This window comes from Dipodomys ordii, unplaced genomic scaffold (assembly GCF_000151885.1).
Source record: "Dipodomys ordii isolate 6190 unplaced genomic scaffold, Dord_2.0 Scaffold57, whole genome shotgun sequence".
NCBI classification, from domain to species: domain Eukaryota; kingdom Metazoa; phylum Chordata; class Mammalia; order Rodentia; family Heteromyidae; genus Dipodomys; species Dipodomys ordii.
In genome coordinates, this window is record NW_012267273.1 from 707,172 (window position 1) to 719,706 (window position 12,535).

Here is a 12,535-nt window from a genome sequence, read left to right on the forward strand (position 1 = left end):
GAGACAATTTCTTGCTACTTTTGTCAGGACTAGTCTTGAACTTGAGATCCTCTTGCCCCTACTTCATGAATACCTGAGATTAGAAGCATATGCTACCAAGCCTGACTAATCATTTCTTTTCATTTACAGTTTTGTAGAACACTTCAAGCATTTCAGTTGTTTTGGTGGATTTAAATCTTAGAATCTACCCAGTAATATTATTTTAAAAACAATGATACTGATTGTTCGCTTTTCTATTTTTGGTATGCTGTCATTTACTTAAATCTGTCTTGTTTCATTTTCTCAAAAATACTTCTATTTTGAATGAGCGTGTATCAAGAACATATTTTGTTCTAAAATTTTTGTAACACAGGGTTCATATCAGAAGATGTTACCAAAGAGCACTATTTTGTTAAAATGGCCAAATTCTGCTTTAAGAGATACATAGACCTAAAACATTATTTAGTTTTAATTAATCTTATTCTCTTCTGATTCAGAAAGCTACAAATCCTGAGTCTACTTGTCTTCCACAGCAGCTCTAGGTACTGATTGTCACAGGTGCTTTTTCTTTCTTTCGCAGAATCTACACTCTTAAATCTTCTAACACCAAAAAGTTGGTGGGAGATCAAGGGTTTGGGGAATTATGAAAATATGACAAGGTACCAATGTTTGCTCCTCCACATGGCAAACACTGAGAAAATTATTGGCCATTGAATATGTTTCCTATTTGCAAGTCTTATGCTGTAATTCCTGCCTGAAAACAGTTAATCTATACTGGCCTCAGTTATCTACTGGAAGCTATTTTAGCTGTTAGGCAGGGCTCTGCAGAACTAATCTTATCCTTCAGATTTTCTTTGCAATTTTTCTCCCCCTAAATGAGTTCTAAATGTGTTTGTAAAGCTGAAGGCTATCTTGATATCACTGCCTCGCTAGTTCAAGGGGTCAATAGGATGAAATCACCTGCAAAATGTAACATCAGACCTTCACAAAGAATAAAGGATCATGCAAAGCTAATTGTTCAACAATTAGACAACTGCATTTTGTCATATTGGCACTTGTATTAACTGCTATTCTTACTACAAAGTCCACTTATTCATATTCTATATAAAAAGCTTACATAATTTACTATTTGTATATGTGTTTTGCTATTCAAACAAGTGGTAGAGCTGCAAACATAACTGAAGTATGCCTTTGACATTATTTATTGTTCTACAGATGATGAATATCAATAGCAGGTACAATTTTACCTTCCCAAAATGTTCAGATGAAACTCTCACACATACACTCAATAGTAAAATAAAGCTAACTCTGTTTTAAGACTGAATCATGGAAAAAAAGCTGAAACAAAGTTCAAAATCCAGTAATTGATAATTAAGACATACAATGTCCACTGTCTCAAAGACAGCTAGCGGCATCTGCAAGGCCTTTCTCATACAGTCACTTGTAATTACTCATATGGAAGCTGTCCTTCAAGTGATAATACTCAATGCCAAGATGAAGAAAATTTCCAAGTTGCACTTTTCTAAGTCTGAGGGTGTTGTCCTGCATTTTCTAGGTTTTTGCTTTCCTCGCCGTCTTCTAGCTTGGCCATTTCTGTATTATCAGTTCCTGGAGCATCCAGTTGCTTATCATCACCATCAAAAATAATGTCTTCTGGATTTGGAGGAGGAGAGCAGAACTCTTCACTTGGAAAGATCTCATGAAACAGTGTTTCTGCTTGCTTGACCGCATGCTCATTCCCCAGACCACAATCAGGCCCAGAGCAGACGTAAACATTGGAAGGTAAGCCATGATATGCGCTTCTGCTAACCCCTGAGGAATCTCTCATATTAAAATAAAGAGCCCACAAGAGTCTTGGCTTTTTGAGTCCTTCCTCATCTGCTTCTGCTTCAGCAAAAGGTGAGAATAATTTCTTCACTACTGGCTCCAGGTCTTCCCTTGCTGTTTTTAAAGATGAACAGGTGAGATGTACTAAATAGGTGTCTTTCATGCATGTCATGGTTGATGAACACAATTCTGTGACCCGAACAGAACAAGCTCCTGGCTCTTCAGGCGGCACTACCAAGATGGAAATCTGCTGATCTGAATCTGTCTGCAGAATAGACTGATCTGTAATGAGCACTGCCCTTGATATCTGCTTATACTGCACATTGGAGCATATTTCCCTAGAAAGGTAACTGTCCTCCACAATAAAATATTCAGCATTTATCCTCTGACCAAAGTGATCTATAATTGCTTTACATCGTCTAGATCCTTTGTCAACTACAAGGCATTTTATTTTATGACGAAGGCAATAGATTCCACCAAAAACTGCGCACATCCTGCAGAAACACTGGGGAATTTCTCCTTGCCCATACAAAGGAAATAAAAAGGGAGTGTTGCCATAACGCCCAAGACACTGAAGGAAGTTTTTTGTTGCTTTAAGGCCATCAAATGTGGTGCAAGATGATTCTGATATCATTGCAATTGAGTGTAGTATAAAATGTTGAAGGTTAGGAGTTAATTTTTTAGTTTTTAAGTACTCTGAAAATAAACACTGCTTGAAATCTTGGTATTCATCAGGATGCTGTTCATAGTCTAGACAAAATGTAAGAAATTTCATCAGCATCCTCTTTTCAACCATAGTAAGTTCTTTGCTATTAAAAACATCTGCTCTGGAGCAAGGCACCTGTTCTACCTTGCCTTCCCGAAAGGCAAGGATCCGAGTCACATTTTTAAATTCTGCATAACGACTAACATTTGATTTGATTAAAAGATCAATCAATGATCCTTGGGAATACAGCAGCTTTGATACCAAATCAATATTAAATTTCCTGCCTTCTTTAACCATCTGGGGGTAAGTAATCTTATTTCTCTTTGGCTTATCAGCATTGTCTTCGGGTTCGTCTGCAGGTTTGTTTTTATTTTTCTCTTCCTCTGAAACTCTGTGTATACAAATTTTATCACCACACGGCTTTTCTTTCTCCATCAACTCCTCTTCATCAGGTACTTCCAGTGAAATCTCTCCACTTTTCTGAGTGTGTTTGTCAGGCATTTTGCAGCTGGTAACAGGTGCTGAGTCCTTTTCTTTAGTGGAATCTAGAGGTTTAATGGAGGTACTAGATGTCTCTGAGGAAGGATATTTCTGCAGAGCATCAGTCTCTAGAACACTGTCTACCCTATCTTGACTTGCATAACAAAATACTTCTGCATGTTGAATAGTTTCATCCTTCTTTTGAAGAGATATGGCTTCTTCTGTATCCTCCATCAAGTTTTGCCATGCAGCAATTGTTTCTTCCTCAGTGTCACTGTTTTGTTGAAGTTCTTCCAACCAAGACAGCAACCCAGGAAAGCTGAAACTTGCCCAGTTGCCTCCATAGTAACTTCTTGAGTCGATATGCAGGACCCTCTGTCCACTTCTTGAACACGCAGCTGCGAGGATAGATTCAGGCAATCCTGTCCCTATTATCACGACGTCAAACTCTGTGGGAAGTCTGTCAGCCATCCTAGGAGGCAAAGTATCTAGTGACAGCTGCTGCTGAAGGAATGTGTATGGATCTAGGCTGAGGGCTCCTCTGAGGTATGATTAAGCTGAAACAAAATCTCTCTCCTTGTGATGTCTCAGTTTATCCAAGAAGTATGCAGGTCCTAGCTATTTAACTGTAACCTTTATAAACATTTTGTAATAAGTCAGTTGCACAGAAACATGATAAAGTACATCTAGTCACATCTGAGAATACTAAAATGGATGTGTCGTTTTCATTTCTGCATTTCACCTTAGCAGTAAATGTCAAATTGCATTACGTATGCATTTGTGACTGGAACTCTTCTCTGAAAGAAGAAAATTCAAGAAAATACAATTGTAAACAATGTAAGAGCAAAGTAATTACATGCAACAGCAATTACAATCCATTGGTATATGACTTGTTACTTAGATACTAATGCCTAGAAAGCCACATCATGAAATACTTGTTCACATCATTTCTATATCTTGAAATGAACAAGAGATATATAACCTCCCAATAAGGTAATACGGTAATAAGGAAAAGATAATTTCCCATAAAACTAAAAATAATTAACATAAGAATTTGCTTCTAAGAAAATATTTCAAGAAATTACAAACAACTGTGAGCTTAGACCAAAAGAAAGCATGTGGATCAACAGATTATGATTTATGGAAACATTGTGATTAGGAATATTTCTGTGGCCAAATACAATCTGCATGTGATTCCAGAATAGCTAAAAAGACCTTTCCAGCCCAAGTACCCTAAGGATCTAATGGTAACTACATGACTGAACTACAGATTACTACAAAAGAAGTCCTGCAGTAAAATAACATTTAAAAATAAGTGCATACAAAAATGGATGGGCAAAGGGTGAACAAATGCACTGGACCCTATGGTGAAAATGAACTAACACAACTTGTGGGTGAAGATGGGAGGGAAAAACTGGAGAGAGGGAAGGGGTGCCACTGTCCAAAAACACTTTACCTGACTTGTTACTGTACTGCTTCTGTACATCACCTTTATAATAACAATAAAACATTTTTTAAGTAGTAAATGCATAAAAGAATAGGCCTTCTGAGTGGAAATTCCTTGCTAATCATTTTTATTTGAATGTAGATATGTACATTTCCTAGTTAAAAAAATTTTTTCCTGGGGGCTGGGATGGTGGCTCAGTGGTAGAGCACTTGCCTTGCATGCATGAGGCCCTGGGTTTGATTCCTCAGCACCACATAAGCAAAAAGAAAAAAAAAGCCAGAAGTGGCCCTGTGGCTCAAGTAGTTGAGTGCTAGCCTTGAGCTGAAGAGCTGAGGGACAGCACCCAGGCCCAGAGTTCAGGCCCCATGACCGGAACCCCCCCAAAAAAATATAATTTTCTGGTTTCATATATTAAAACATTAACTCAATAACACCAATTTCTAATATTTGAAGGTAATATTTGCATTTTGCCAGACTGTCTCTGCAACTTCCTAAGAAAAGAGATCATTCTAAATGCCCTCTGCCAAGACCACCATGTTACTATTCTTATTTTTGAAGGGGCAGTAAAAAAGTTTCTCTGTTACTTCTACCACAATGCAAATTATTTTCTATATGTAGGAGGTCCGTTTGATGCTTAGCGTGGCCAGAGGTAGAATAGCCATGGGTCCAGAGGGCATACTCACCCGGGACACATCCCCAGTGCTGGCCTTTCTACTGTTTATCATTAAAGATGATCATTCTCCCAGTAACAGTGAGAGCTCTTTTACCTCTAATTTTCACTACCATTAAACGTTAGGAAATCTAGGTCAATACAAGAAGACTATTCCATTCAGCTGGAACTTCGATGAAACTGACAAGGTCAGCTTAACTGAAATGATTATCTAATAGCCCTAACTAGTCAAAGCCTCTGTCTCAAAAATACCAGGAATTTAATTTATTCTATTTCCTGAGAATCCAGGATCTGAGCCCAGGATGAAACAGTTGCCTGGCTTACTCATTACACACACACACGTGTGTGTACATATATATATATATATATATATGCGTGTGTGTGTACATATGTGTACACACATATATGTATGTGATATATAATATATATACAATATATGATATATATACTTATGTATACAGAAATTAATGGAGGGACATAGATACACATGTACCTGTATGTCTGTATGTGTGTATGTGTGTATAAGAATGTCTGAATTGCTCATGTAAACTTCTTCCAGCAGGGTATGAAGAGGATATGAAGACCAGGATAACCATTGCTATGTGTTTATTCTCAGCTTACCAAGGGGTCAGGACTGAGGATGGGAAGAAGAAACAAGCACATGGGTCTTAAGTACTAAGACTAAGCAATTTCTAAGCCACAGACATCAAAAAAGTTCTCAAAATACAAGCCCATGGTTGTTCTCTGAGATCTAGACACTTAGGTACTTCAGAGTGAGAATGAGAAACTGATGGCGGTGGAGATTAAACAGTTGGGCAAGTCGACACCGTGAGTCAGCCACAGGATTAAGAGTGGGACCCACTCTCCTGTCAGAAGATCAGTGTGGTCTTCCCATTTGATAGGCATGCCTCTCCAGCATCTCTGGAGCTAGCCCTGGAATTCAGGATTTTTAGGCCTCCCCTGCCTTCCAATTCCATGGGTGGTTGGTTCTTGCTAGGGATAAAAGGGAAGTGTCCTTCACCATAATCCACAGGCACACCCTGGGACCTTTTTAATCTCTGCTAAGAAGATTTTAAGTACTACAAAATCTTACTTTTTTGATTTGTCCTCCAGGAGGGTAAGCAAGTCTCTGATTCTCTAACTCCAGAAGGTCTACCTCTAGTTTTAAAATGAGGATTCAAAGCACTAACTAAAGGTTCTGATAGCTGGGTATAATGGTATGTGACCTATAAGCCCAGGTATTTGGGAGGTGGAAATTGGGTAGACAAAGTTCCAAATCCAGTCTATGCAAAAAGGTAATGAGCACTCGTTTCAACAAATGAACGAGGTGTGGTGGTGTGAGTCTGCCATCCAGCTATGTGGAAGGCATAGGTAGGAGGACCATGCAAAGACAGACATGTGGTACCTTATCAAAAAGTAACTAATGCAAATAAGAGCTGATAGTATGCCTCAAGAGATAGCATGTCTGCTGAGAAGGGCGAGGATCTGAGTTTAAATCCGAATATTTCCAAATAATAACAATAGTAAAAAATAAAGCTGCTGTGAAACAAAATGAGCTACCCTTGGGTACAATACCATCTCATGTGAGGAGAGTGTTTCTGGCAATCTTAGAAAATTGCTTCTGAAAAAATTTGCTTCTGAGTGAGATGGGCCAAGCAGAAATGCTGAAGGAGTAAAAGTCAGAGAGGGTAGCAGATTCAGAAGGGCCAGCAGACAGAATGAGGTGAAGACAACCTTAGGTACTGCTAGTCCTTATTTAAAAAACTGAATATATCCTTGTTAGGAAACTCATAGGTGCCAAAACAATTTCCCAGAATAGAAAAAGGATTTCACGAGGAAAACAAAAACAAAAAAACTTGCATGCCTGTTTCCCCCAGTGAACATGATTGATGACCATTTAGGTAGGGGCTGGAATTACCTTTTTTAAAAAGCTTTAGTATGGCCAAAATCTGGGTATTTTTTTAACTAACATAAGGAATATAATTATATAGCCATTTCTGTCTCCACCTACATACCTCTAAGGTCCCTTCCCTAAGACTTAAATTTTTGGAAATGTCCTCCAAAAAACTAAAGAAATCCTCAGGCTAATGCTTAAGGAAGAATAAAACATCATTGAAGAAGTCAAATAAATGAAATCACGACTTCTCTGACATGTCAAAAACCAAAAAACAAAAAACAAAACATTAAGGAGCCATGACACATAATGTTTAAACAGGAGGTTGGTGAATATATATGTATGTGTTAACAAAGACCTTGTTCCCCAATATCGACCAAGAAAAAAATGCTGTCATCAATTGCTGATGGATTTCAGGGTTCTAAAAAGAAACGAAACCATCTGGATTATAAACCTTCGTACAAATGAAATTCCCGGGGGACATGTGGTAAGTACTTTTGCTCCCTATTTTACATAGTATCACATCTTTGATCATATACTGGTTTAATTGGTCCCTCTGTAGTATGATCCATTCTGCTTGATCTAAAGACCTCTACTGGCTGCACAACTGATTATGCACTAGAGTTGGAATTCTCTGAACCACCTGTAATGTCACCTTTCATTTGACTAGTATGAAACACAGGAGGAAAAAAAACAAGCTGTCAAATACCTAGCAGTGCATCTGTCGGTCTGCCCTCGGCTAACGTGAATGGAGAGATCTCCCACGAGAGGAAACATTCCGTGCCTTACAACCGCTAAACCAGCAGCAGGATAAAACAAATGCCGATGGCTTCTATTTCCAATCCCTCGTTTCAGGAGATCCAGAATGGGTTCGGATCAACCTCTTCCTGTTCCTCCAACTTCCACGAGTTGAGCACTTCCCCCGCCCCGTATCTTACATTTCTCTGCTGCACAGGCCCCTCGCTATCTTCCCCCAAACGGAAAGGCCACGTCGAGTGAGAAGCCCCGGCACACGGGGAAACCGAGGGGCGCGGGCACGTCGTGGCGGGGAAACTGAGGCGCGGGAGCGCAGGGAAGTCACCTCGGGTGAAGACGATGGGGATCGGGGGAGCGGGGGGGGGCAGGGAATCGGGGAAGGGGGGGAGGACAGGGGCCCTGGGCGGCACCGACGTGACAAGGCAGGCAGTCCGGGAACAGGGGCGGGAGGAGAGCCCGAGCGGGGCCCGAGCGGGGTCCGAGCGGAAGCGGGCCGGCGGGCGGCCGGAGCCAGGGGTCCCCGTCCCGCCCCGGGGAGGGAAGTTGGTGGTGGCGGGCAGTCGCTTCCCGCCCTCCCGCGCCCCCCCCCCGAGGCCGACTCACCGAAGAGGCTGCGGCTAAACCCGTCCCACACGCAGCCCGCGGCGTCCCACACCCAGCCGCTCCGCAGGCAGGACACGAAGGTGAAGGCGACGCCGCACGCGGCCCCCAGCAGGTCGCCCAGGCTGAGGTGGACCAGCAGGAGGTGGGTGGGACAGCGCAGCCGCGGAAACTTGTAGTACAGGACCAGCACCAGCAGGTTGTTGCCGACGCCCAGCAGCCCGGCCGAGCCCAGCAGCAGCGCCAGGCGTTCGTAGGCGCCCGCGCTGAAGAGGGGCGCGGGGCTCAGGGTCCCCGCCGGCGCTGGACCCTCCGAGCCGGCGGCTCCGCCGTCCTCCCAGTACTCCTGGCCGCCGCTGCGGTTCCCCGAGTACATGGCCCGGCGCCCGCGCCGCTCGGCCTCGGGGAGGTTCAACGGGACGAGCGGCCCACCGCACGCCAGGCACAGGGTGCGGCTCCGGATCCGCGGGCGGCTCTGGCCATGGTGCGGAAGGATTCGTCGCGGGACCGCCAAACCGCCTTCCCCGCCCACCTCGCGCCCCACGCCCTCCCGGGACGCCCCGTAGCCCCGCCCCTCTCCGCAGACACGTCACGCCCCGCCCAGCACGCACTCGTAGCCCCTCCCTTCTCTGTAGGCGCGTCACAGCTCCCCGGCGCGATCTCCTAGTTCCGCCCTTCTCCGCGGGCACGTCACGTCCCTCCCAGCCCGCTCTCGCAGCCCCGCAGGCTCGTCAGCGCTTCCAGAGCGCGCTCGTGGCCCCGCCCCTCTCCTCAGGTACGTCACCGCCCTCCTCCGCCCAGTCTGTAGTCCCGCCCTTCCCCGCAGGCGCGTCACCGCCCTCCTCCCGGCGCGCTCGTGGCCCCGCCCCTCTCCTCAGGTACGTCACCGCCCTCCTCCGCCCAGTCTCGTAGTCCCGCCCTTCCCCGCAGGCGCGTCACCGCCCACCTCCCGGCGCGCTCGTCGCCCCGCCCCTCTCCTCAGGCACAGACCGTCCATTGGACGCGCGTTCCGAGCTCCCCTGCAGCGCCCTCCCCTCTCACCGGGCTCGTTCCACCCTGGCCCTAGCTCGGGTACCGGAGTGCGAGTGGGGATAAGTCCCAAGAACGAGATTGCAGAGGGATAGATCAACCTCACTGGCTCGCCACACCTCGCCTCGCAGCTTCCATCTTGAAGACACCGCATTCATTCATCCTTTCAGTCGTTCTGTCTTCATTCATAAATATTTATGAGCACTGGACTTGCCCAGTGCTGCTGAGGGGGTTGGATGAAGTTTCCCACTTAGGCCTCTCCACTTTCCGGGAAAGCTGTAAGCATTCCCACCCTGGTCATCTACTTCGTATAAACAACAGAAGTCATACTTTGGGAAGGCCTGGGAAATGGTAGTAACCAGCTTGGCCAACAGATAAACGGGCCACAGCTGTAGGGCACGTCCAAGGTCTTTTACAATAATGTGTACTGTAATGGCCCGGGGTGGGAAGCCTGCCACGCTCAAAGTTCCAGAATATGGAAGTAAAAGGCATTAGAAGGGAACCGAGGTTCAGCTGGCTGGACCCCAGATCCTTCCTGTCCTGCTCTTAAATATGTTTAAATTCTGTTCTAGTACCTAGGCTTGCTGAAGTCCTCTGGAGGAGGTGACCGCCGGTGCTCCCAAATCTTCAACCTAAATCTGGCAGGTATAGAGAGGTAGGTGCTATCTTTAGAACAACACACATTTTCCGCAGAGCCTTTTCCCTAGTAACAATGCAAATATAGTACAAGTCAAATATAGCTTTTGAACGTGATCACAATCCAAGTGCTACTTTTTCCTCTGTCCCTGAACACACAGTCAGTAACTAGCAAGGCTTCACAGGCGGCAGTGGTCCTGAGCCACACGGCCACATTGTCCTGGACACTGGTGACTAACATGGAGTTGGTAGAAACTAAAAGATCAATCCCAAATGACTAGTTTTGATGATTCCCCGTGTTCCAAATTCCCTGGAGCGACAGACTCTAAGCACCTCCATACATTGAGCATTAACTACATCATGCATATGGAGATTATTCATAGAAGGAATGAAATTCTAGACCACATTTCAGCTTGGATGAACTTGCAAAACACTGTGCTACGTGAAGTAAATCATGCACAAAGTCTAAATATTACATGATTCTATTTATATGAGGTGCCTAAAACAGTCAAATTCATACAGCCAGAATGTGGAATGCCATTTACCATGGGCTGAGGGAAAGGAGAAACAGAGACTTGTTTAAAGGGTAACAGACTTTCTTTAGGGGACGAAGCAAAAGTTCTAGAAATACTGTGAACATTTTAATGCCACTGAATTGTGTACTTGAAGTAGTTAAAATGGGAATCGTTTTCACCACAATTGAAAAAGAAAACAATAACAGCAACTGGCATAACCAGTTTACTGATCATGCAGTACGCATTTTGGATGTTTTCTTTCCACTTTTTCCAGTCCTTTGATCAAATTGAAAACTTTCCTGGTCACTTCTAGTAAACAGAAATTCAGAATATTATATTGAAACATTAAAGCTCACGCAAAATTCACTTGTCCACTTGTCAAAATAGACTTCAAGCTACAGAACCTGGAGGATGGAGATGGGGAAATGAACAAGTTTACATTCTTCTATTTTCTTGATCTATAGCCAGTATGTGTTGCTTGTACCCTCTAGGATAGCCAGAACAAAAAATCTATCTTGATTAGCAAAGCTGACATCTGATGGCAGTGATCTCTGATTTGGTCAGATTTAAAATGCTGTGCTTTTGTCTCCTATGATGACTCACGAATTCCCTAGACAAGCTAAGGTCCATGGGATTGTTTTTACACTTCCTTCTTAACAGGTGCAATGGTTTATCAATGGTTGCTGTGTTTCCCTCTCATCCCGTGTCTAGAATTTTCAAAACAAAACAGGCTGTTGAAAGTACAGTAGGCCATCTTCAACATGACCTAGTCATGCTCAGAGTCTAGTATCTGTGTCTCTGGAAACATGTATGTATCTGTGTCTCCACCAAATTCCTAGACTTCCGTTGATTTTTGGCTAGTCGGACTCATTTGGATAGAAGGAAGCAAGTGACCCTTGAAGGGCTGACTAAGGATTCTCCTTTAGCACCCACTGAATTTGTTGCCTTCTTTTAAGTAGCATAGAGTTGATAATAGGCAAATGCATGCAGAACTGCTTCTCAGTGCCTTCTGATATCCTTTCACATGGGTTATCCTTTAGATACAGGAATTCTTCAAGCCTTAAGTTTTGTGAGGTACTCCTAAGACAATTCATTTTACTGCTGCCTATACTAGTGCATTATTACAGGTCATTATGTTCTCAAAAGATCATTTGCAAAATATGAATTTGTACTTACTATCTTCCTGTTCCCTCTTTTTCTTTTACTCAACGTTCCACAAAAATAGCTCTTGTCACAGTCACTAATTCACATCCCAGTGGTTAATTTTCAATACTCACCATGTGTAAACTCTCAGCAATATTTCACAGTTGGCTTCTCCTTCACACTTCCATGGCTGACTTTAGGGATTCAAGTTTGTAGCTTCAAAATATGTTAAAAATGCAATTCTATGGCATTAATTTTTTTGGGGGGGTCCAGTTGTGGGGCCTGAACTCTGGGCCTGGGCGCTGTCCCTCAGCTCTTCAGCTCAAGGCTAGCGCTCTACCACTTGAGCCACAGCGCCACTTCTGGCTTTTTTCTTTTTGCTTATGTGGTGCTGAGGAATCAAATCCAGGACCTCATGCATGCAAGGCAAGCGCTCTACCACTGAGCCACCTTCCCATCCCCCATTAATGTTTGTATATATGTGTCACCCTTCCCTAGCCCATATGTTGAAACCTAACCATCAAATTGATGGCAGTTGGGAACATGATTTGGTCATGAAGGTTCTGTTCTTATGAATGCGACTAATCTCCTTATAAAAGAAGCTCTAGAGAATCTGTTTGCTGATTTTGCCATTTGAGGACACATAGAAGGTATAATTTCTAAGGGCTTGACTCTCATTCATGCTCAGTCTGTTGGAGGCTTGATCTTGTTCCCAGCCTGCAGATCTATGAAAATAAAAATTCATAAACTATTTATAAACTATTCAAACATATTTTGTTACAGCAGTGAGAATAAACTAATCAAACAATATGACAATTAATTTTAATGTGTAATTTGTATATAGTAATTTCAT

At 43.4% G+C, this 12,535-nt stretch overlaps 2 protein-coding genes across 2 annotated transcripts in view; both read right to left on the reverse strand.

Annotated features, from left to right (window-relative positions):
• The window catches only part of Opn3 (opsin 3), a 31,075-nt gene extending 22,223 nt beyond the window's left edge, over positions 1-8,852 (reverse strand). The window contains exon 1 of the mRNA XM_013021790.1: positions 8,363-8,852. Coding sequence (XP_012877244.1) covers positions 8,363-8,735 — 373 coding nt within the window. The 5' untranslated portion in view covers positions 8,736-8,852. The remainder of the gene's footprint in view (positions 1-8,362) is intronic.
• Positions 1,159-7,973, reverse strand: Chml (choroideremia-like (Rab escort protein 2)). The gene is made up of 2 exons (XM_013021786.1): positions 7,942-7,973; positions 1,159-3,789 (listed from the first exon to the last, which is right to left on the reverse strand). Exon 2 carries the CDS (start codon positions 3,461-3,463, stop codon positions 1,502-1,504), a length of 1,962 nt encoding a protein of 653 aa, XP_012877240.1. The 5' UTR covers positions 3,464-3,789; positions 7,942-7,973; the 3' UTR covers positions 1,159-1,501.
• Positions 8,853-12,535: the final 3,683 nt, after the last annotated feature.